Genomic DNA, 25710 nt, shown 5'->3' with positions numbered 1-25710 from the left:
AAAATACAACTATTACTTATCTCCATCATTTCATATAACTTCATTAGTTACCAAGCACCTTGTGAAGGGGGCTAAAGACTGATTCCATGGATTGCGTCTGTAAGAGGACAGAGTTGAAACCATACTGGCTTAAAATAAATTGGGCCACACTCAGATGCTGCTGCCCCCTTTGACTGTTTGGCCCTAAACCTTTACAAAGGCAATTTGAGAAAGGAGCTTGACCATCCAAGACAAAGGATGGAAGTACTTCTGCAGTAGTTATAAGGCACTTAAGTTGAGCTTGCTCTTCTTCACCCACGATATTCCTTCAGCAGCTGCCCTGCTATCACTAGTCTCTGGATCTCACTTGTCCCCTCATAGATTTCTGTGATTCGAGCATCCCGGTAGTGGCGTTCCGCTGGCATTTCTGTTACGTAGCCCATTCCTCCCAGGATCTGGATGGCCTGAAACAAAAGCAGTGAGTCTTATGTCAGCAACTCGGTGCACAATGGACACTGCCCTCATGCTGAAATCCTCATGTGAGTGACCCTAGTCTAGTAGCAACCACAGGGAGGAGAGAGAGGTCATAGGGTGTATCAGTCATGCTGGCACCTGGTGGACCTCTTCTCTGTAGAAAAACTTGTTGATTAGTCATCCGGCATACCCTGCAGTGAGCACGATGCAAGATTGAGGCAAACTGTGTTGTACCAAGGATACAGCCTTGAGTTATTTGCCCTCCCTCCTTTCATTAGGTGCCAGTGACTGATGCTGTTATCAGCTACCGGGAAAGGCACAGAAACTGAAGTGTTGTTTGGGTAAGCAGTAGCATATTTCACCATTGCACTGAATAACTCTACTTGGGCTTCAAGCCTGCCCTGCTGCCATACACTTCTAGGCCTAGCAGCCAAAGGGACTTTACACAGGGGACAAAATAGCCCACAGCCTTTAAACAAATGTAAGCACCAAGGCCAGAGAGGAATTCTTGACAGCCTAACCTAGTTCCTCAGCAAGAAAGCTGAGCTCTTTCCTTTAATTTTAGGCTTGGAAGAATTAGGTTTTTACATGGGCAGATGTGCATCTCATACACACCAACTGTTTAAAAATATTTTCATTGATAAACTTAAATGATGAAATAAAAATGCTGCTTGAGAACCAAGTTTGATGTAAGGATGTTTACTTACTATATTTTGACACATGGTGGTATAAAGTTTTGTAATGTCATTGTCTAACTTTCCACAAGTGACAGCTAATAAACATAGCTATTATCCATCAGTTATAACACTACAAGTAACATCTGGACAAGCTTCTCCCCCAGGCTCCCCTCGTGTGGTGAAGAAGAGACAGATGGTTACCTGATGGGAAATGGCAGTTGCAGCCTCCGATGCAGCTAGCTTGGCCATTGCAGCTTCCTTTAAAAACAAAGATATTTTGTAGAATGTATAAAGCAGGCGCTAGTATCAATGTTCATGCACCACTTGAACCAAAACTTTGTGTACACGCCAGTGAGCCAGAATTCACACCCTCTGTGACTAAATGTACTTCTCCTGATTGCTCAAATTCCAGCATGAGACTTTCCTTGATAAGCCATCTCCTTCTCCACCTGTTTGATGAGGGGCTGGAGCCAACAGCAGACAGCCAAAGAAAAAGCACATGGCTCTGGGACACACTTCCCAGATTGCTGTATGCATGAGCTTCTTTTTACTATTGGAACGTTGATTTGTAAGTGTTTAATTATTAAATTGTCAATGATCTGGTAGGTAGGTTGCAGACTCTGGCTGATACTTTGAATGATGGAAACAAAGATTAGTTAAGCAAACAAGCCTACAATTATACTTGCATTCAAAGATGGAATGGTGTATTAATGGGTGATTAAGGCTATATTGCATTCTGATGTAAATGGCCTATTCTGTAACCTAATGGTAGCTCCTCTAAATTTAGCAAGTGGTTTTTTTTTTTAAATAAAACTCATACTAATTAAACCTACCCATTGCCACCTTTTGAAGGGCTTTTTTTACATTACACAATCTAAATATCTGAACCAGTGTTCTTTTCATGCTATCAATAAACCGACTAAAGGGGTTTTTTAAATTATTTAAGTATAGGCACAACATAGCTCTGGGTCTTGTTCTCCATTCTGCTTTTTCCATCTTGTTTATAGTTATTTTTAAGTAAAAATTGGGCTTCACGAGTAGCACTGTATGGAAGATGGGTGTTGCCATAACAGAGCAATGGTCTAGAGGAAGCTGTAAAACCCCATTACACAGACAATTCTGTCCAAAGGGGAGAGGTTTCTGCCTCATCCCAGGGGCTGGCTTATGCCCTGAAGCAAAAGGGGCTTATGCCCTGTAGCAAATTATCCTATTAATTGTTATTTTTCAAACCATGCTAAGCTCTTGGCCTTACTGTTGTTGGAAGTGAGTTCTAGACATTACTGTTTTTTAACTACAGTTGTGAAAAGTTTTTCCCTATATTGTATTGTCACTGAAACCCTGGACAGAAAAAATAAAATAAAACGCTTTTCCTCTTATTTATGTACTTAATTCATTTGACAGCTCTTTGGCTCAAGTCAGTTTCTCCTATAGGTATTTTTTAAATATATCAATAGGGCAGAGGAAAAACTGTTTAAAAATCACAAATTGGCAGGGGAGATCAGGAGCAGTAACAATCTGAAACTACTTCAAATTGACTAAATTTCAGGTTGATGAACAAAGTGAATAATTAAAGAGCATTTTCAGTGTAATAGTAACAGCTGTTGAGGTACTATGGCAGTAACATTAGTTGACATCAGTCTAAGCAAGTTGTCCTTGCAGAAACCCTGCAATAGCTGCTGTGGGGTACCCACAATAGATGACCAGAGTCCTTAACATGCCCTCTACGGGGTTCATTCCCTGTCTCTCCTTTGCCATGGACTCTCCACCTCAGCCACACATACAAAGATGTGCTATTTGGGAGGTCCTCACATCCATGCTTAACTAACAAGCATTCTAAGTGAGCTCTCCTCTGGCTCACCAGCGCAGTCAGGACCAGCAGTGGTAGATGTACACACTCACAACCCTCTGGTGCTAGCACAAGTACTGCTTTGTGCACCTTAAGTTACAGGGCAGGGTTTTTATCCTGGTTGTCTAGCACCCTTGTACTGACATAGCCAAGCTAGCCCTGCATACCTGGGACCTTGGACCATCTATGCTGCTGCTATGCTAGCTCAGTACATCTCCCATGCACAGCTCTGGGGTTACTCACAGGACTGAGGTGGGGAGCCAGGATCACCATGTTCAATTTGTGAAATTGAGCTGGAGACTACCAAGATCTCAGCATTTTCGGTGATCCAAAATGTAACTACAGCAACTCCTTGAGTTGTTAACCCTTCCAAGTCACCTACTGCATCTGTCACAAATGCTACATTGTGGAACAGCTTAAATTAATATAAACATTGTTTTTTGGGAGTTCTGGAGAAGGTAACTGGATGCAGGTCCCAGATCCAATAATAAGACCCATTCTCAGGCGGCCATCACATTCATTGGGAGGGGCCAGTGCTCCCACTGCCCATGCTCACTTTGCTTTGTGGAGCGAGGATCTCAGTTGCCAAGGTTATCACACTGCACCTTTCACTGGTGTTAAATTCTCTTTGCAATCTGACTCAGCAGCTCCCACTTGAATCTAGGACCTGGCCTTCCCCTTGACTGCTTTGGGCATAAGAGACTTAAGCAGCAAGGGGGATGCCATGCAATGTTTAGTGCCCTCTGTTAGTCATTTTCTGAGATAAACTAAACACTGGAAGAGAACTTGTGGTGGCAAGGGGCTGGACCGGATAACTCAATAGGGTTCTCATTGTTAGATCAACAGCAGATTACAGAAAGCAGGAAGTACCTTTGTGTAGGGTTTCCCATTGTCCTTCAACATGGCTGCTCTCCAGGTCAGCAGCCGAGCACCCTCCAACGCCAGGGCCATGTCTGCCAGCTTGAACTGCAATAGACAAACGTGAGGGCAGAATGCATTTGCTTCTCACACCACCTGTGTTGACAAACCTCTCAGAAACCCAAAGCATCCCCCCGAAGTAATGGGGAAGTGCCCAAGCCACGGAGGCAGGTGTAAATCTAAGTTGCTTGAACACATGGTGTCCAGAGTTCAAGGTGTGTTACCTTCCCCAGACCACGCCAGCTACTATGCTAACACAGCAGGACTCTTATAGAAACAGTCAGACTTACTGTCACCAGATACAGGACTATCTTCGGCTTAATTCATACCTGAATAGCCTGCAGCTTAGAAATGGGAGAACCAAAGGCCAACCTCTTCTCAGCGTAATCCACAGCACAGTCCAGAGCTCCTTGAGCTATTCCCAGAGCCTGCGAGGCAATCCCAATCCTGCCCGAATCCAAGGTTTGCTGAGACACACACAAAAGTCACACCATGGACTGAAGGGTGAATATACCTGCATGAGCTAGCAATCCGCAGTCATGTTGGCACCCCCCTGGACAATCCCACAATGTATGGAAATAAAAATCCTCAGTGTATTTAGGACATCCCAGCTACTGAGATCAGAAGAGGGGAATGAAAAGGGGAGAAAGCATGACAGAGGCAAAAATAATAAAGCAGAGGAACTGCTGATTTGCAAAGAAAGGGGGGGAAGTAAAGAGAAATTAGACAAAGATACAAAACTAGATTTACTTGTTACTTTATTCCCCCTACTTCTATTAACCACTCTACTTTTTGTTTCTCTCTGGAGTGAAGACTGTGGCTACAATTTCCAAAAAGGACAAGTGATTTTGAGTACCCAATTTTCAGAAAGTGCAAAGTTCCCAACTTCTGAGCATCAGGCTCCTTTAAGGTGTCAGGGGTAACAGCCCAAAAAAAATCGCTACTCACTTCTGAGACTCTTGGCCCAAGACACACCCCCTTACTCTGAAGGGGGACACAAGCTTTCCTTCCCTTGCATGTACTGAGGTGGGTAACTAGTTAGAGGCCTGTTCAGGGAGGCTCAACTCTTTGCTATGTCTCTCCCCCACACTCCAGCAAGGTACTGGCACCTTTATAACCTCTAATGAACTGAATTTTCTTGGAACAATGTCAGTGTTGCTCCTGCCTTGTTCAACCAGGCAGGATTTCATTCAAAAAAGCAGCAGTTTGCAACATTCCTAACCCCACCCCATAAAGAGGCCTCTTTACAAGAAGGGTTCCCAGCAGAAACCTCCACATCGAACTCTGGTGTATTTGAAATTTAATTCCAGAATAACGTGTCCTAAAATTCCCTTGCACTGAGACAAGTCTGGGGATGAAAGGAAGGATGATGGAGGCAGAGACCTACCTAAATCAAGGTGCTGATGGCAGGTGCTATGACAGCTCATGGGACTGCAAGAGTCAACCTTTAGTGGTTATTCCAGCCCTGCTTGGAGCGAAATCAGCTCTCCCAAGAGTTCAAAAGTCCTGCTACGCTGCATATAATGTTCCCCAGGCATTATCTTCATTGTCATGCCAAGATTTCAGTTCCTCAGGAGTCACACATGCTCCCCAAATAAGATCTAATCTATGTCTGGATGAACTCCAGAAGGTGTCCTCTCTGCATCAGCAAGGTATGAATTTCTGCCTCTCCTCCATAGAGGAAATTAAAGAGAAGCATCCAAAAGGTCTTGTGTGTTTCCTCATAGGGAGATCAGCAGATGCAGGGTGAGATGGTGGGAGGAGAGGCTCTCCCTTTGCTTCATATCTGCTCAAGTCCTACACCTGAGGTTTGCCAGATAGGCTCCAAAAAGATGAGACCTAGCAGTGGTGCTACTCGATTGCCAAGAAGGGGTCACGACACACCACCGGCTGGACAACAGTTTAGATGGATATAGTCCTGCACCAACCCTGTCTTCCCACAAGTCCAGCTGGCACTCACCATAGCAATTTTGAAGCCCATCCCCTGCTGCCCCAGCAGATTGGCCTTGGGGATCCGGCAGTCCTCGAATATCAGATTGGCTGTGGAAGAGGCTCGGATTCCTAGTTTGTCTTCTTTCTTCCCCAGCGAGAGTCCAGGTGTTGGCATAGGAACCAGGAATGCACTAATGCCCTGCAATCAGATCCAGGATCTTAACATTGCCTCCAACCTCTCATCATGCAGCTGGGCAGAGCTCTCCTGGGAAGCACACGAGGCCAATCTCAACTCACTCACCCACCCATCCAACAGGCCATGGAAAGGAGAAGTGAGGGATCAGAGGGGAGATTAAGGGGGATGAAATAGTCCTCCCTGCAGTAAGCTCTGCTCCAGTTTCTCTCAGCTGAACTCAGAGCCCCATGGGATAGGCCATCCATCTAAACCCCCTCTGGCAGCACTGCATCCCACACAGCCCCCCACTTTCTGAGGGGACACAGACTTCTCCCAGCTCTTCGTTCTGACTCCACAGTCCAATGTAAGCTTATGGAGCCTTTTACCAAGTGCTCCGCATGCTACTTCCAAGAGCTACATTTCAGGCTATAACCCACTGAGCTCACCTTGTGTTTCTGGGATTTGTCTGTGGTGGCAAACACCACAACAGCAGAGGCATCCCAGGCATTGGTGATCCAGGCTTTGGTGCCATTCAGGACCCATTCATTGCCGTCCAGCCGTGCCACTGTGGAAGCAGCTCCAGCATCGCTGCCATTTCCTGAGCAAGGCACCATGCAAAACAAAACCGAAGTATTCCTGTTCACTCATGTAACCAACGGCAACAGAACCAATTACTTCTGCACCCCAGGGGATTGGGCCTGGGGCTCCAGAATTGGCCCCCGCACACACACACGCTAGCCAATCACAGCACATCTAGTAACAGTAGCACACGCTTTACTGGGGGCAGCTCCATCTCACCTCTAACTTCATAGAGCCACAATAAACTAGGAGTGGAAATGCCATCCTCTCAGAGGCTTCTCTCACTCCAAGCTCCCATACCCATTACATCTCTGCTCCCTGACATTACAAAGAGGGAAATTTACAAGGGGAAATTGTTCTCTGCCATCAGCCCAGGAATATTAACGTTCATGTTACCTGGTTCACTGAGGGCAAAGCATCCTATTTTGTCTCCACTGGTGAAGGGAGCAATCCACTGATGCTTCTGCTCTTCAGAACCAAATTTCAGTAGTGGACCTAAATACAAAGACTTCAAGACGACAGAAGTCATGTTAATTTACCCTGCAAGAAAAAGTGAACCAATAACTCCCGAATGTCCAGCACCCTCCAGGCTCAGCAAAGGCAGATGCCATTCCCCATCAGCACTGATTCAGACTACTCAACTGGCAGAGTAACCCCTGGCTGCTAGGACTGGTTCCACACACCCTTTTTCCCAGACAATGAGAGGGTCTTACATTATTGACACTCATGATGACACCCGTGGATGCACAGCCCCTGCTGATCTCCTCCACAGCGATGGAATAGGCCAGGTAATCAAGCCCTGCCCCTTTATACTCCTCTGGCACATCCATGGCCAGCAACCCAAGGGCCCCCATCTTCTTCACCTAGACAAGGAGAAATGGACAAGTGAGAGGCCTTGTCTATAATGCAGAGTTTTGTCAGCAAAAGGCAGCTTTTGATGGCAAAACAGTGGAGGTGTACACACTGCAGTGCCAGTTTGACGACAAAACAAAACCACCTCAAGACATGTAGGACTTTTTGTGCAGAAGTTGTGCCGACAGAAAGCCCGTGTAGACACTGCCGTTCGTTATGTTGATATAACTGGCCTCCCCCGGTATCCCACAATGCCTGCTATGATGACTCTGCTCAGTGTTTTGAACTCGGTTGCCCTGCAGGCATCACCCCTCCCCTGTCAAAGCTCCAGAAAGCTTTGACATTCCTCAGCCTGGAAAGCTCACAGAGCTGCCAAGGAGGCTGTGGGAGAACTCAGAGGGAATCACAGAACCGCAGGCAAGCAGAGCGGGTTGCTGCTCTGGGGAGGGGGGGAGAAGACTGCTGTGCAGAGCTGGGGACTGATGGTGGGGGAGGGTGTCCCTCTCCCCCAGGATTGGTTGTTCAGGTTGCTGTCTGAACTTAGAGACAGCATGCCAACACACACTGCATTTCTGTCTCTCCCCACAACACACACTTCAGATGAAAAATGGCTGGCAATCTGGTAGGATGCCCATGGAACAACACGATTGAGAAACTTGCATCATGTGATGCTGCACCTGCCCCATGAGGCATTGCAAACCCTTCCCAAAGCGCAGTGCGGCCAGTTGCAGAGTGGGATAGCTATCCATAGTGCACTGCTCTCTGTAGATGCAAGAGCTGCTAGTATGGATGCACTCTGCCAACACAAGGAGCATCGTGTGGACATGCAACAGCAGTTTAATTAAAGTACTTTAAAGTGGCATAACTTTTGTTGACAAAACACTGCAGCGTAGACCAGGCCAGAGAGTCTCTGCATCAGTGATGTCCTGGCAAATCCTCAAGTACATACGTACAGCAACACACACCGCCCCGCCCTCATGGATGCACTTGAGCACATGCACACTCCAGCTGTGTTCCTGTTCGTTCACATGACCACAAGCAACAGAAACAACTACTTCTGCGCTCTAAAGAATCGGGGGCACCTGTGCACCTACTAGCCAATCCTGGCATGTCTGGTAACAGCAGCACGTTCTTTCCTGGGTCAGCTCCTGTGTACACAGATGGGCTATAGTGAGCCTACCAAAGGGGACACCTGCTTTTGATTCAGATGGGGACTGATCTCAACAGTTGCTGAGCAGCCACAGCTCACAGTGACTTCAATAGGAATTACAGATGCTCAGAACTGGTGCAGCCCTTGCTGATTAAGGGCAAGTTACCTGAGGTTGACTATGCTCATTGCCACATGAGGCAAAGACTAGCTTTGTTTTAACCTAGAATCACTCCCAACCATAATGTTCGATTATTCTCACACTCCCTAGCAAAGCTCTGTTCATTACACTGTACAGAGGTGATTGAGGAGAAATCTAGCAGATCCAGTCCTTGCAACTATACCTTGAAATCTTTCACTCTATTTATACTGCATCCTAAAGGTTCTTAAGAAAAGAGCTTTTAGTTGACAGGAAAGCAATTTTAGCTGTCGCTGTCTCACTGAAGTTGGGTTGGTAATAATTAACTCCTTGTAAAGACAGTTCAAGATATTCCCCACTCTGGGTTACCCAACATGTACTGCCTTCTCAATCTTAATCTCTTTGGGCAATAATTGTGTGTGTATCTTGTACGTTGCTGAGCAATTGTCATGGTTTAACAACAGGATTGATCTTGTATTTTATGACATTGCAGGTAATTTGGCTTAACATTTAGCTATTGTAAAAATTAAACTACTTGAAATCTAGCCAGATCCTTCTGTTTATTCCAAAAGAAACTGTTTTGGAATTTTTAAATAAAAAAGTTCCTCTTGCCTGTATTTGCCTCCCAAATATTGTGGCTCTGAGCCATTATATGATAGCCAGAAAGGGAGACTATAAAGTGATCATGAACAAATGACACTGACTAATTTTATGTGTAATGCCATAGAATTAAAGGGAAAATTTTAATAGCATCAGTGGGGGGAAAATACATTAGAGTCAACGTCTTTTCAGTTGTAAGAATCTCAGTGGTGATCAGTAAACCAGGGGAGGATACTCGTTTTAATTTATTTTCTTAGAGTATGACATTTTAAGTGGCCAGTGACAAACTGGGGAGAAAAAAAATGTGCCTTTTATTTTGCGTACGCTCAGTTTGAAGCCTGTGGGCTAAGGCAATAATATTTTGCTTTCTAGGACAGCGTATTTGATTAACAATCTAGTTAGCGTTTTAAGTCATCCAGCTGCATTGGTACTGCAGCAAAGGATGGCTGAGCTCTTTTCAGAAAAGTGAAACATCTAGACACTGGTACACGGGAACTCAAACAATCCCTTCCTGCTTCTAATGGTCAAGAAATAAAATGTGCAGCTTCTCTTGGGCAAGATGATTCTCTTGGTAGTTTTCATTCATTTCAAGAGCTCAACTACGCTCAATACATGCACATTTTATTGTTATATACTATTCTGCTGCAATGTGTGACCTGTCTCCTCTTTACTAAAGTGATTTAATGATTTTCCAAGTCAGATGCATCACATGCTGTATTAACTACAGCAGCCCTGGGGAAAGTCGCTGGGAAAGAAGAGAAAACTCAATGGTACCAAAGTCCAGAGGGGAAGACACAGAAGGGCAATTAACATGCACAATGGCTGGCACGTTATGGTTTTAAGCTAAACAAAAGTGTGTCCTACAGGCAATACAATATAATGTCTGAAAGTACAAATGCTCCTGACAGAATCCCTTGTGTATTACGCTGAAGCTTTGGTTTATCATGCCAATTTGTGCACTGGTCACATACAGAGACACCCTGATACAATGGAGCTGGAGAACAGCGTACTCAATATGATGCACGAGGCAGCATCTGACATGTGATCCAGATTTAAACTGAACATATTTTGTGTTGACCTCAGGGCTAGGCCATGAGTATCTGTAGGGAGGCATGTAGAGGTCAGGCCACATATTGGTGAAGCTGGGGCACACAGTCATAAGAATGGCAATACCGGATCAGACCAAAGGTCCATCTAACCCAGTATCCTGTCTTCTGACAGTGGCCAATGGCAGATGTTTTAGAGGGAACGAACAGAGCCGGTATCAAGTGATCTATCCTTTATCGCCCATTCCCACCTTCTGGCAAACAGAGGCTAGGGACACTATCCCTCCCCATCCTGGCTAAAAGCCATTGATGGACCTATCCTCCATGAACTTATCTAACTCTTTTTTGAGCCCTGTTATAGTCTTGGCCTTCCCAACATCCTCTGCCAAAGAGTTCCACAGGTTGACTGTGCATTGTGTGAGGAAATACTTCCTTGTTTATTTTTAAACCTGCTGCCTATTAATTTCATTTGGTGATCCCTAGTTCTTGGGTTATGAGGAGTAAATAACACTTCCTTATTTACTTTCTCCACACCAGTCATGATCTTACAGACCTCTGTCATCTCTTTTCCAAGCTGAAAAGTCCGAGTCTTATTAATTTTGCCTCATAGAGAAGCTGTTCCATGTCCCCAATCATTTTTATTGCCCTTTTCTGATTCCAGTAACCCCAGATCCGCACACCATCATCCCAACCCTTACGCAAATGAGCTGCACTCACCTGTTCAGCAGGAAAGCGGTGCTCCTTATCGAGCTGAGCAGCAATAGGAACCAGTTCCTTCTCAGCAAAGTCCCGGCACGTCTGGCGCAGCATCTGGTGGGTCTCTGGTAACTCCACTGTCTGGTACACTGTGTGCAGCTGTCGCAAGCACCCAAAGGTCAGGGCTAGAAAGTAAGAGGAGGAGATGAAGGGGATCCCGTGCGACCAGGCCCTAGAGCCAGGTAGTCCAAGCAGGGAGGAATAATGGTCCAGCAGGTCCATACTGGCCTGGGACGCTGGAGACCCAGGTTCCAGCCTTTCCGATGAACTCTGGGCAAATCAGTCTCACCCCCAGCCCCGGCCTGTCCCACGGGCCGCGAGGCGCTCAGACACCACGGTGAGGGGCCCTACCAGCCCCGCCACAGGTGAAGTGCAGCGCGTCTGGGCGGGACTGAGCCTCGCCCCCCCGCAAGGACCCAACCCCTGGTAGCGACCAGGCTGTGCAGGAGCCGGGCTGGGCTCCGGGCTCGGCGCGAACGGGCAGCGCGGCAGCCCCGGCAACCAGGACGGGACACGGGACACACCCCCCATACCCTCGCGCCCCCAGCCCACGGGCTCCGCTCCCACTGGCAGAAAGCTGAGGCGAGCAGCGCTCGCCGGGCCCCTTCCCGCGCTCTGCCCCCAACGCCCGGGTCCGCGCCCCACCTACCGACCTCGGGCAGCAGCGCCGCCGCCCCGGGCTAGGAGTGTAGCCGCCATGCTGGTACCCAGCCCACTGCGCCTGCGCCCCAACCCGCGCTGGATAGGCGCGCCTCCGCGTCATGAATATTCATGAGCAGCGTTCCATCGCCCCGGGTCCTGGGCGGAGCTCGGCGGCTGGGGGGCGGGGCCGCTGGCAGCGGCTCGTGCTGGGCAAGCGGCTGGTGGGCCGCGCGCGACACACGCTGGGGAGCGGCGGCCAGTGCATCGCGGGGGCTTTGTCCGCAGCCTGCCCCAAGGCCGGGCCGGCCCCGGCCAGCACGGGGAGCACAGTGCCGCTCAACCCCGCCCTTTGCCCAGCCCCCGCTACGGGCTGTGACCACGACAGGCTAGAAACAGCGACTCGCCCGCGCCTGATGCCAAACCTACCGCTGCGGCTTCTGCGCTCGGGGGAGCCGCTCAGCCACTTGCTTCATTTTACGCAGAGGCGGTTGCACCTCATTGACCAGCGATGCCTTGTAACTCTGGCCACGAGAGAGTGAAACAAACCTGTAGCGAACGGGGGGACTCCCGGTTTAAAAGGCCTTAGGTGAGCCACAAGCTTTCCTGAGGGAGGCCAGCTGCAGAGACAAGAGCGGCGAAGTTCTAGTCATGCAGATAAGAACTTGCTCATAACCCACCTGTTTTCCCTCCCTGCCGCCGTATGGAGGGACGCTAGAGCTCCTCTTTCCAGCTGTCATCCCACCCCACCCCTTAGCAGACTGTAGCCTAGAAGCCTCACACTATATAATCTGAGTTCTTAATCTGCATTCAAAAGGCTTCCAGGCTAGGACAATATCTACATTACCTTCCTACCAAAATAGTGTTCCAATCCTGAGCAGGGTTTCTAGGCACTAGAGCAGGGGTAGGCAACCTGGGGCACACAGCAGATTTTCAGTGGCACTCACACTGCCTGGGTCCTGGCAACTGGTACGGGCTCTGCATTTTAATTTAATTTTAAATGAAGCTTCTTAAACATTGTAAAAACCTTATTTACTTTACAGACAACAATAGTTTAGTTATATATTATAGACTTATAGAAAGAGTCCTTCTAAAAACGTTAAAATGTATGACTGGCACGCAAACCCTTACATTAGAGTGAATAAATGAAGACTCGGCACACCACTTCTGAAAGGTTGCTGACCCCTGCCCTAGAGTAATAATAAACAGAAGGCTTTAACCACCACTACCCTTCCCATCATGCAATGCTCCATTTGGAGGCCAGCAGCTTCAGTGTGCATTGGATGGTAGAAGCCATAGTCTCAGCTTTCTTACCAGTTATAAATCTGCACTACAGATTCAAGGTGAAATATGTTTCCACTGTTGCCCAGAATGGGTCCAAAGCTAGAAGTGAGGTACTGTGTTTTAAGAGTCTAATGGAGGGATCACAACCCCGAAGGGGGTCACGAGATTATTACCTGGGGGTTGCAAGCTATCAGCCCCACCAGGTATGGGGCTGACAGCCTGAGCCCCTGTTAAATTTAATACCCCCATTTTTAATTTATAAGGGGGGGTCGCACTCAGAGGCTTGCTGTGTGAAAGGGGTTGCCAATACAAAAGTTTGAGACCCACTGGTCTAATGTGAGTCTGAACACTGGGGTCTGCCTTGTGCTGAGAGCTGGTATAATGCGAGTGAGCCAAGAAACAGTACTCAGTCCCGTTCTTGTGAAAATCCTGGTTTATTACTATTGCTTGGGACAAAATAACATTTTATACAAATAAGTCATCTAGTTTACTCTGGACAAGGAGAGACATGACAAGACACAGTGGAATGAGGATCCAAGGTAGAAGGACAGCAGAGGAGGGAAATATCACAAGCAACTTCATTGATGCTTCTTGCATTCTCTGTGAAAAATATCTTTAAAAAGGAAAAAATATATTTCTGTTAAATCTCCACTGAACTGCTACTGTCCTTTGTAAACTAAGGGGAACCTGCAGTACCCAAGGATCATTCTTGGATCTAAAGGGACAGACATGGATGATATGGAGACAATATGGACCAAGACTTGGAGGGCTCCCAGGGTAAAGGGCATCATGAAGCAGAGAGCCAGTCCCAAGTACAAAGAAATGCTGGGCTTGTTCAAATAACTGATTCACAGAATGAAGCAAGTATGGATGCTGGGTTATATTTCCCCTCAGACAAACCGGTCATGTGAAGGTGTAACGCTACCCATGTCCTGTTACAAATGCTCTGATAGGAGTGCCAAAGCTTTGGGGCACCAAGATGCATTTGCAACTTGCCACCAACCCAAAGCCCATAACTAATATGCCTATTTTCATTAACAGAAAAACTAAAACAAATCATAAGTCAATATAGATGACCATGATATTTGCTAGTGCTTGTATCTTCCTTGACAGATGAAGAGGAATTGCTTGTTAGACATCACCAGCTACCCATTAGCTTTGTCCTCACCATTAAGCCACAGGGAGAGGGCAATGTTTTATGACTCCAAGAAATACACCTGGTACTCGAGTCGCACATTATGAGACAGCAGTCATCTGTGTGTGTGGCAGGGTAGATGTGGGCTACTATGTGCATTAGGAGGGCATCACAAAGCCCAAAGCTTAATGTGACAAGACTGTGGTTCAGAAGACAAACATTGGATTTAATGAAGTACAGAACCTGGAAGTGAAGTTACCACACTACTTGGCCAAATTCATCTTCCTGCTCCACCACTTACCACAAAATATTATTCATCGCCTTCCTGATTCGTTTCCACTAACATATCCTGTTTTCAAACGATTTTCCCGTTATTCCTGGACCCTGACTAGAGAAGCAGAATGAAAATCCCATCCCAGAGAAGCTGCAATGGGAAGAGACTTCCAGCTCTTCTCCTCTCTGATGAGAAGCACTTAAAACCATAAGGAAATACACAAAGGAAGACAGTTCATAACTAAGGGAGAGAACAGGGACAGCGATACCTGGTCATGTAACACTATGTGACCCTATCACACCAGCTGCAATACAAAATCTTCAGTCACACATGGAACAGTTGTGCAGGAAGTTTCCTCTCCTCTCTTGCACAGCACATGGGCCTCAAGCAGTCACCTTGAGAATATTTCAGCCTGGTCCCAAGAGGACAAATACTTTATGGAGTTAAGTTTCTGTTTGCATTTTTGGCCCTTTTACTTACAATATAAGCTTAACTCCCCGCTCCCTTTCAAGCCTAGTATATACTAACAAGAGGGAGGTCAGTCTCACACTGATCTCCCACCCACTAACTCCTTAGCCAACACTACAGAAACGTCTGCCTCATTCCGTTAGTACCGGCTCCGTACACATATATACCACGTGGAAATGGACAGTCCATTTGAAGGGGGAGGGGGAAGAATGCGTGGAGATTCCTATTCAGTTCCTCCCTGGTTTGAGGAGCTTGTACTCAGCAGCAAAGGACGCAGACTGAAGGCGAAAAGATTCTCTGCTAATCATGTTTACCATGGGCAGGGAAATACTCCACAGACCCTCTTCTAAAGGGAGAAGCTAACAGCATCCAGGAGAGAGGGAATAATGGATTGTGCTCAGTGGGGGGGAGGGATAGCTCAGTGGTTTGAGCACTGGCCTGCTAAACCCAGGGTTGTGAGTTCAATCCTTGAGGGGGGCCACTTGGGGATCTGGGGCAATATCAGTACTCGTCCTGTTAGTGAAGGCAGGGGGCTGGACTCGATGACCTTTCAAGGTCCCTTCCAGTTCTAGGAGATAGGATATCTCCATTTATTATTATTATCCAAAACTTCCTCTGCCTGACTAACTCTCCCAGGTATAGTGTTGCCCTCTTATATGATGAGCTTTTTTCTCAGCATTCCTTTCTGGGGCTAGCCTTTTAAATCTGGAAAACCAATGCAACTGGCAGCATCTCTCTTTTCCAACTGAGAAGTACCTGTTATGATCTTCAGTTTTCCCTTTCTTATTGCTGAGGAGATGGCAATTCACACGTGAGATACCCAGAGCACCAGTCCTTTCCTCTGCCCTGATCTCTGGGTGCTCAAGATGACCACTGCAGTTTGGAATGGACTCTTCTTCAGCAGCTAATACCCAGTCCCTCATTTCCAGGAGCATACTCATGCTAGGCAGATGTATTCTGCAAAACAGCAGCTAGATGGCACCCAACCACTGCCAAATCCTCCTACCTACACTAGATACTATTTAAAGATTTGATAATACATCTTATACATGTTGGGATGTTTGTGTATAGAATATTCCCTGTTGCTGGCTCAGGTGATAACACATCCCTTCTGACTACCTCATTATCCATTAAACTTGGAACAAATACAGACCATCACATTCATAAGAACAAGCAATAAATAGTTGCTTTAAACAGAGAATTAGACAAAAGTCATATTTAAAGGCACCTGGATTTATACTACACACAAGTTCAGCTAGATTTCCCACCAGCTCCTTGGGAATAACTAGTTATCTCCTTAGACATTCCTCTCTTGAGCATCCTGGAACACAACAGGACAGAAAGCACTTTTCTGGGGCAATTGTGTCCTCTCAAAAGAAGTATGATGTACTTATGTGAGAAAGGATCTTTCAGTATCACCATGGCACAGTGCAAGGAGCTCTGGAGACAGCTCCAGCAAAAGAAGAACTAGAGACCTTTCTTAAGATACACCAGCTCTACTGATTCTGAACTAACAATCAAATAGGGTTACATGCACGTCCCTGGGGAAGCTGATGGGTATAAACGGCAGGAGAACTGTTCTTTACCTCCCAGCTTTCTAACACCACAGCCATACACACACATCTTGACCCTGGTCACCTTTATTCTATTCATGCTCCCAAGGTATTTGTTGTGATGGCCCAAAATTAATGCCCTCTCCAAAACGGAAAAAAGGCATTTGTGGTATCATTCATCATTAACATCCTCCCCTATAACTGAAGGTTCTTTCATGATCCTTATCCCACATTTATTCTCACCTGTTACCTTGTAACTAGTTGATTCTCTGTGCTAGTGCTAACGCTATTCATCTCCTGCCACACAAATGGAACAATGGCTTCCTTTTACGGTGTATATATTAACAAGCCCTAGGTTGTAACATCCACATTCCTACAATTGTGATTTAATCAATATTTAGTCCTGACAAAGCACAGTCTACTTTGGACATTACTTAGCACAACTGGGAACCAGCTGCAGCCAGCGTGTGTATGGCCCCAACGTGCATTTCCACTGTCTGAGGGGGACCAAACGATACTGGCACCAATCAACTTGTCTAGCATAGATAAGGCCAAGCTGTTAGACACAAGAGGCAGGCCTGATCAGCAGTAGGGCTGGAGTGCGAATGAATGGCAGGGGTATCAGTGGATCAGGGTATCCAATATGACACCCAGATAAGCATTTCACTAGTGCACATTTGCGTGGCAGAGAGCTAGACCCCAGCTTCACTGCCAGGGACACCTATTGTGTCAGTGCCTGACACAAATATTTCTTCCCATCTTCAATGCCAGGTGCTCCATAGGTCTGAAACATACACTTTGGTTTGGCTGCTCTAATAGCTGTAGTAATTATCTCCACAGAAGAAGTCATTAGAAGTTTTCTAAATCTTAAATATAAAATGATCCAACTAAATAGGTCAAACACTGGCAGAGGCCCAAATCCACATGGTTTAAGGATAAAACCATGTCAGTTCCTGTTGGATCACCACAAGCAGCCACCTCCCAACAGTGCCTGAATGTCCTGATCTGGGCAGCATTTCGGGCTCAGTTTAATACTAGCACAACCCTAAGCACTGGCCCAAGCAACACAAAGTCGATGAGCTGGTAACACCATTGCCTCTTACTAGAATACCTCTGATGTGTCACATGGGTTTAAAAATATAGAAAAAGACTGAAGCCCGGGAAGATCTGCCTGCTAAGCAGAATGTTCTTCAGGTGACTCTCCAGGTTCTCCCCCAACCTCCAAAGAAAGAGCTAAATGGACAGACCTCCTATCCCCACAGTGCAGCTTGAGCAGAAAAATCTCTCACACAGATGCAGGGGAAATGAAGGTGGCAAGATTAGCTTCAGCCCTAAGGCTGAGCCCCACTCGTAACCCAATTATTCCCTAACAACAGCTCAAGGAGTAGGGAGTCTGGCAGGTTGATTTAATGGCCAATTTAGTGTAATCTCTCTTTTCAAACATGCTGAACCTCAATTCAAATCCCTTGCAAGACATACTTGTAACAGATTAAGGAATCCTGGGAGTGGCCCAGGTCCCTGGAAGCAGAAGGAAGATTCCTGCACCATTTAAAGCTAGATTCATCCTTTCTTGTAACTCTCCCCGTGAGGGATGGGGAAGCAGGGGTGCACACTGGGTGCCAGTCTTAGTCATTCAGACAGACTGAACCATTATGCAGTAAAGAGGTTATCTGTCTGTCAGGCTCCACTGGCTACTTGGAGAAAGCAGATTCTCGTACTGAGAAATAGTTTGCCCACTGGGTGGCACAGGGTGTAACCTAACAACAAAAACCATAACATCAATAATCTGCTAGCAGAGCCTTAGTGTCTCTGATCCAAAACCTAAACAAGGTACCATCAGAAACAGAGAAAAAGCCAGAGGCAAGGTACGTAAGAATGCCAGGGAGGGGAGCGTTGCAGGGAGATTTCCTTTACTGTCACAAACTGCCACCTCAGCCTTCTTGCTTCATGTTTTGAGTCCATGGGTGAAGGAAAGGTTCAGCAAGAGGCCCTGGTGCATGAGACAGCAGCACTTCTCCCTTTGTGCACATCTGGAATGGTTAGGGATAGCACAGCGTCCAGTGGACATGAACGCTATGGTTACTGTCCCCCGTTGTAGGCATAGTCAGCCTTGTTGTGCATGATCAGCTTGTTGTCCACAAAGTAGAAGCTGTCTGAACGGGTTTCATAGGGGTGTTCAACCATCAGGCGGACTGTAGGAGAGAAAGGTCAGTTACACTCATGAGTATTGCATCTGGCACATCCCAAGGGGCAGTGCAGTGTTAGAGGAAAACAAGCATGTGGTTAAAAAAAACCTGTGTCACTTTGAAGCTCTGCCCCTAAGGAGAGGTAAGAGAAGCAAACTGTTGTAACCGTGAGAGCCTCAGGAGCTCTGCACTGGCCCACCTGTTCAGCCCATCCCTAGAATGCAGGTCTTCAGGCTGTCAAAGCCAACTGGAAGAGGGTGGATCAATTTCACACAGATATTCTGGACCCTGTGTCAGGCCACAGTACAGAAGCACTGAATAAGTACATTCCTTCTCTGAGACCTGCCTGGTGTGAAGTAAGTGGAAAAACTAATGTCACATGCACGCCCAGCTTGTGTACTCAAGTCACATACAAACTCAGCTCACCCTCCCTCTGCCAGACATACCCAGAGAGTGGCAGAGAGCACTCAACTGTTCCTGTTCAGTCTGTCCCTCAATGGCATAGCACATCTTGTAAAACCATATTTGGAATACTCACAGCTTGCCATCACAGATTGCTCTCCACAGGCTCCCAGAAAAGAAACAACCCCAGTCTGCAGCTGGAGGGGTCAAACCCCAAACAGTGGGTGCTATGAATGTAGGTCTTTGGCCTTTAAGGGAATAGTCTCTCCAAGTCACCATGGTTACCTCTTGGACTATGCATTGAGGCATTATGTGGAAAAGCCACTGTGACTCTGAGGTCACCAGCTGCCAATAAAAGAAAACACCAAACCTCAACCACACAGCATATGAAGGCAACTTGCTCAAGACTACACAGTGAGCCATCAGCAGAGCCAGAAACTGAACCCAGATCTACCTGTTCCTAGTTCCCGGTCCCACCACATGACCATCTATCATCTCAGGGAGAGAGAGCATTTGAACACAGCAGCAGTTCAGTGAGGGAGGAAGGATACCTACTGAGGTCCTCTGAGAGCTGGGGGAACTCATAGATGTGTTCACATGTGTTCCTGCTGCTGGGGATGCAGAAGCCAAAATCAAAGTCAAAGTTCTTCAGCAAGCGATCCCGGAAGTAATGTCTCTCAATCATTCGGAAGTTTGACACTGGCTTGTCTCCCACTGTAAACTCCACTCTGCAGGCATAGGGCAGGAGAAATACACCTCATGAGACCACCTAGCTCACTTCAGACTGGGAGAGGCAGAGAGCCTCAGAGCTGCGGTTATGCAGAACCTAACAATAGGGCTGATATCACTGCTAAACCGAGGCAGATCTTGGAATCTTCCCTGTCACTATTAGCTTCTTTTTCATTTGTATTGTGAACTGGGTTCTCACTAGTCCATTGTTAAGTTCACCTATGAATTGACAGGGTTGGTATCTAAAATTCCCTGGAGGCATTACTCCCCCCTCTTTGTATGAGCTTTTACTCACGTTGCACCGACTGTCCGGAGACGGAGAAATGCCGGGGTGAACTGATAGCGAACAAAGCGGCCTGCACTGGTGTCCACTTCTCCACTGTCATCCTCATCCTCATCATCTTGCTCTAGAAGAATTTACCAGCTCAGAGTTAATCTTCTGATGTTCTAGGAGTAACATGCCGATGGCTTGTAGGTGGTATACAGAAACCATCCAAGACATTGCTCAGACACCTGGCACTGCAATATCTAAAAACTGTTCTTTGATATGCTACTGGCATTAAGAAGTTAACAGAGAACGTTTCATAGCAAACGTTCACAATTGATTACATGGACCAAAATGTCACAAAGATGCATGTCCAGGAATCAACTATGGAAGTACATAGTTACTTGACCACTAGCCTTTTACCTCCAGGATCTGCACTCCAGTCTTCCTTTGGTTACCTACACATAAAGGGACTTTTGGTGGGGCTTAACTATGGAATTTGATAAACCTTGACCTAGTGTTCAGGGGGAAAAAAATCAAACCATATCAGACCACAACAGCAGCACCACATCTATGGGGCATGCAAGTCCCCCAAACACTGGTCACCATCTGTAACAACCTTGCTGAGCCAAGGAGGTAAAGGGATCTCTAAGCACAATATTCGCATCCCACAGAGCTCAGAAATGGAAAAACAGTACCAGCCTGCAGCTACTCAGCAGTGGCTTTGAAATGTACTGCCTATATGAGATCACTTCCTAACAACTATGCATCAGTAGTGTAACACATGCTATTAAAGCTGCCCCAAATGCTGGCAATTTCAGGGCTGAAAGGATCACAGGGAATGAACTCCCCTCTCACCCGTACAGCTGGTCCTTCATGGTCAGGGTTGAGGCACATTTACAGGGTAGTATGGATGAAGCTTTGTGCTGTACCTATCCCATGGAAAGAGGATTTCAGTCTCCAAGACACCTCTCGCTATCACTATAGTCACTTCACATTCTTTTTTTAGACAGTAACTAGAATATTCGCAGGCAGAGAAGCTCTCAGTCCTGCAGGAATCCTAAGGGATGACACAGGTGAACTCAATACACTATGCATAGTGAAAGATCTTGGTGTTTGGCCTGCACGGCCCCTTCCCTGCATCCCACCAGAACCCATAATATCTAGCCCTTTCCCCACTGTCAGCAGGTTCTACCTGAAGCAGAAGGCTTGGCAATTTCGAACAGCACTGTTCCTGTCTCCAGGTCCCGGATCTTGAATCTGGTGAAATCGATATTGTAGATGTTGTCCTCAGGTTTGCATAAATAATCTAGGAGAGAGAGGAACATATTAGGGAGCTCTTTTGCTCACGACAGTCCAGATCAGGAGAAGAAAATATGGGCCACTAACCCATATGCCTCAAAGATTCTCCTCTCAGGTATCAAAAGGCCTTCAGCTACATTAACTGAGCCCAAGCACCTTAGAACGTTTAGGGATATTTCCCAAAAAAGCAAGTTGCCAGTTAGACTAATCAAACAGTACAATGCAGTTCAGCATTTGGACTCAGTGCTGACTGAACCAAGTTACTACTACTCATATGAATATATTGTATCACTACTATAAGTTACTACTACTACTCAGCTATATATACTGAGTGAGCTAATCCAATCAAAGAGGGAAAACGAGGCTATTTATTCAGTATGCCACAGTTTAACACAAGCACCACCTAAGCAGCATCACTCCTGCAAAAAAGCCAACAGGACAGATTGCAAAAGGGAAGGACATTTGGCTCCTGCTTCATCAAAACTACTGGAAAGCGAGAGACCAACAAACTCGAGGAGTAGACTGAACAAGGCTGACAAGCAGTCTCAGAGTTTCAGGGATATTCATCCTAGATAGGCAAGTAAAACAAAACTTTGATGATCTAGCCAATTTAGGACCTAAAACCAAAAATGTAACATCTACACGGGCATGCATGTGGAACTTCACATAAAAATCTGGGTCCCTATGGACCAATAGTCTCAGCATTCCAGACCCTGACAGATTTTGTCCCCCAACTTTTCTGACTGTGTGAACAAATGTAGCTGGCTGTTAAACCAGAAAAGGCTGGATGCTTCAGCACCAAGATGGACCTAGTTGGAAAAGCAGAGATCTGTCACAAGAGTCTGACAACTTCTGCCTTTCTACCTTTTAATCTAGCCAGCTAAATATAGCTGCCGAGAGAGGAAGCAGAGTAGGTCCTTCACCTAGTCTAAACTAGGATGTTTTCTGGAAGGGATACTGGGGTCCCAGGGAAGAGGTGTCCTGGACCGGAAGGAATATTGGGTGTCCTGGCAAGATTACTTCTGGTGTCCTCAGAAGAGGATATCAAGTTCTGCAGAAAGACTGATACTGGAGCCGCAAGGGGAGGGGCGGGTAAGGTATATGGAAGGAGTGGGCAAACTATGGCCCAGAGCTTCATCCAGCACTTCAGACGTTTTAATCCGGCCCTCAAGCTCCAGCCAGGGGGCGCCATGGGAGCCGCAGGGATGGTGCCTGTGGACAGGGCAGCACGCAGAGCCGCCTGGCTGCGGCTCTGTGTGGGAGCTGAAGGGGGTACGTGCAACTGCTTCCGGGAGCTCCTTGAGGTAAGAGTCACCCCGGAGCCTGCACCACTAACCACCTCCTATGCCCCAACCCCCGGCCCCAGCCCTGATCCCTCCCGCCCTCAGAACCCCTCAGTCCCAGCCCAGAGCACTCTCCTGCACCGCCAATCCCTCATCCCCTGCCCAGAACCTGCACCCCCAGCCAAAGCCCTCACCCCCTCCTGCACCTCAACCCCCAATTTCTTGAGCATTCATGGCCCACCATACAATTTCCATACCCAGATGTGGCCCTCGGGCCAAAAAGTTTGCCCACCCCTGGTATAGGGGGTCTCTGGCGGAATGCTAATGGACGCTGGGGGTAAGGTGTACGGGACCCCTCGGGGGCCGATAAGGGGGCCTCGGGGGGGATGGTGTCTAGGGTTTCTGAGGGGATGATAATGGGGTGCCTGGGGGTGAGGTGTGGAGTCTCGGGGAATGATAACGGAGCCTCTGAGGGGCAAAGTGTATGGGGTCCCTGGAGGGGCGCCTCAGAGCAATGGCCACGAGGTCCCCGTGGGCCTCGCACTCGGCTCTGCCGGAGGAGCCCGGGATGATACGTGGGGCAGGATGCCCGCGAGTGGGGCTAGCCTAGGGGGCGCCCGGGGAGAGGGATGACGGGGGTCCCCCAGGGCGGTAGCAGCACGGACGGCCCCGCGGTGCCAGGTCCCCCAGCCCAGCACTCACTCTCCGTGACCCGGCCCAGCCCCAGGACGTGTTCGGGCCGGACGGTCTCCAGCGCCAGCAGCTCGGACTCTGAGCGGGGCAGGGCCGCCCGCGGCGCCGCGTCCCCAGAGCCCCGCCGCCCCCGCAGCCGGCTCAGCACCCCCCCGCTTCCCGGCGGCGGCTTCTTCTCGGGGCCTGGCGCCGCCACCCTCGGCCTCGAGCCGCTCATCGCCCCGCCACCTCTGCCAAGATGGCCGCCGCCTCCCTCCGTAGCTATGGGAGCGAGGGGCGGCGCGTCGGCGGGGTCAGAGGGCAACGGCGCGCTGCTTGGCAACGGGGGTGGCGGCGACGCCGGAAGTACTTCGGCCCCTCTGCTCGGCTCTGAGAGCCCGGCTGGGGACTGAAGCTAAGCATGGTCCACTGCGTGCAATGCCTGGAAGGGAGACCCAATCTGGCAACGCAGAGTCCAGCTCTACTGCGTGGAGCGGTCAAGCGCGTGCTCCAGGCGCTGAGCCTGGCTCGGAGTGGGAGGAGGGATGCCCTGGGATGGGAGCCCTGTGGCCAGTGCCCCACACCCCTTCTCCCTGTGCCCTAACCAGCATCAGCTGCCGCCTACGTGGCAGGGATCAGCCCCACCCCCCGTCTTTCCCCCTGAAAGTTACTGTGCAGAGCAAAGCCCAGGAGCTGCTGGGAGTCAGGACTCCTGCAATGCTGGGCTGGCTCTGCGCCGCCTCAGTGCTAGAGCTCTCTCGGGGGAGCTCACTGGTACAGGGCTGGTTACTGGGCCCTGCACTCACAGCCAGAGGTGGGGACATTGGGCAATCTGCAGAGGAAGAGCTCTGCTCACAAAGGACATGGACAGACAAAGCACTACAGGGGGACACTTACGCTTTGGTGAATTGATACCAAGTAATCAGAACCAGTTTGGATGGGGATCTAAGTTGTTACAAGAAAATAGGGCATAAGGCCCATTTCTCAATCCTGCTAAGAACAGCTTTGTATTCTGCACTGTGGATGCCCTAGTCACATCTCCTCTGCATGCCATTGGAGACACGAAACCCCCTTCCAGATCTGCCCACATGCAGCCTTCCCTCTCAGGGCACAGCAGAGCTGAAATAGTGCAATTTCTAAAACTAGCCCTGGATCTGCAGTATGATCAATATGTCTGAGCACACAAGGAGGCACCTAGGGCACATTAACATTTCAGAGGGTTGCACAGATAGTATGCTAGTCTGTGTGTTCACACCTACATCTCAGTCTGAACAAGACTTTTGCTCTGCTCAGTCCATGGCTAGTGTTCACTCATTTTAACAATGTTTTTTTTAAGTTATAGACGAAGCATCTGCTTCCAGCCATAGCAGAGTCAGTCACTGCAGAGATTCTAAGGCGGATGAATTTGGGCTGACAATGCAGAGGCTCCTAGGAATTAATTGAAGAGATGAAAACAGCACTGCTCCCACACAAGGCTTCAGGGACTGAATTATCCTCTGATGCGTCATGAGGCCCCATTTCTCCCAGTAGCTGTAGTTAGAGAGGCAGCTCTAACCCTTAGCAAGCACAGATTTGGAGCAAATAGAAGCATTACTATATTACTCATTAATTTAATTGAAGAAAGTATCTTCTAGGGCAGCAATTTAATTACAGAGGATGGGTAGCTTCCATCCCTGAGGAGAGAGAGGAGCAGTAGCATCACAAAACAGTGGTAAGTCATTTCACTTAATGAAGTGGTTACAAGTTGTAGTTTCTTGATCTCCCAAGCACCAGCCCACACAGCCAGTAGGGGTCTGAACTCTATAACTAAGGTCACAGGCTTCCATGAATTTTTGGATATTGCCCACGACCTGTCAGACTTTTTCTAAAAATACCCGCGATGACAAGATCTTAACCCTACCTATAACTATTCCATTTTGGTAGTGGGCCAACGCAGCGGCAGACTTACGATCTAGGATACCTTCGCTCACCACACCAGCCTCCAAGTACCTGACCCAACCTCAGGCTAAGTGGTTTTACTTTTTGCACCTCCTCTGCATGTTTATTGAGGAAGTAAGCTGTGTAGGACAGAGCCAAGACTTCCTACATCTCTGTAAAGCCTCAAACACAACTATTATTCACTTCCAGGTGGTCTCTGGACCAACAGCTGGCGCTGCTTCAAAGAGAATGCAGTAAACTCCCTGCTTTTCTACCCCCAAAGAAGCAAATGCCTGTACTGCAGTTGGGAGAAGCTGACAAGTGAGGCAGGGCTCTCTGCTGTATCCGAGTCTCCCTGCCTTCTCTCCTCTTTTCAGATCCCCAATAGCCTCCTTTCCCCCAATCTTACCATCAATTACTACAAACTTATCCATTGCAAAGATTGACAAGTTTCAGAGTAACAGCAGTGTTAGTCTGTATC

The 25710-nt window shown here is 47.8% G+C and overlaps 2 protein-coding genes across 4 annotated transcripts; both read right to left on the bottom strand.

Moving 5' to 3' along the window:
• Positions 1-228: 228 nt before the first annotated feature.
• On the bottom strand, positions 229-11833 carry ACADS (acyl-CoA dehydrogenase short chain). Of its 3 annotated transcripts, XM_054006172.1 has the most exons (10): positions 11774-11833; positions 11082-11245; positions 7294-7443; positions 6977-7088; positions 6448-6599; positions 5855-6025; positions 4224-4361; positions 3847-3942; positions 1332-1388; positions 229-443 (listed from the first exon to the last, which is right to left on the bottom strand). In XM_054006172.1, exons 1-10 carry the CDS (start codon positions 11817-11819, stop codon positions 291-293), a joined length of 1239 nt encoding a protein of 412 aa, XP_053862147.1. In that variant the 5' UTR covers positions 11820-11833; the 3' UTR covers positions 229-290. The 3 variants fall into 3 exon arrangements, with proteins under 3 accessions (XP_053862147.1, XP_053862149.1, XP_053862150.1); XM_054006174.1 differs by lacking the exon at positions 4224-4361; XM_054006175.1 differs by lacking the exons at positions 229-443; positions 1332-1388 and adding an exon at positions 1395-1579.
• Positions 11834-13458: 1625 nt separating this feature from the next.
• On the bottom strand, positions 13459-23604 carry UNC119B (unc-119 lipid binding chaperone B). Its single transcript, XM_054006363.1, has 5 exons — positions 23343-23604; positions 21251-21364; positions 20086-20197; positions 19617-19789; positions 13459-18665 (listed from the first exon to the last, which is right to left on the bottom strand). Exons 1-5 carry the CDS (start codon positions 23548-23550, stop codon positions 18553-18555), a joined length of 720 nt encoding a protein of 239 aa, XP_053862338.1. The 5' UTR covers positions 23551-23604; the 3' UTR covers positions 13459-18552.
• Between the last annotated feature and the right edge of the window lie 2106 nt (positions 23605-25710).

This window comes from Malaclemys terrapin, chromosome 16, assembly GCF_027887155.1.
Source record: "Malaclemys terrapin pileata isolate rMalTer1 chromosome 16, rMalTer1.hap1, whole genome shotgun sequence".
Lineage (NCBI taxonomy): Eukaryota > Metazoa > Chordata > Testudines > Emydidae > Malaclemys > Malaclemys terrapin.
Note: the sequence above shows the minus strand (reverse complement) of the source record. Positions and strands in the feature narration are given on the sequence as shown.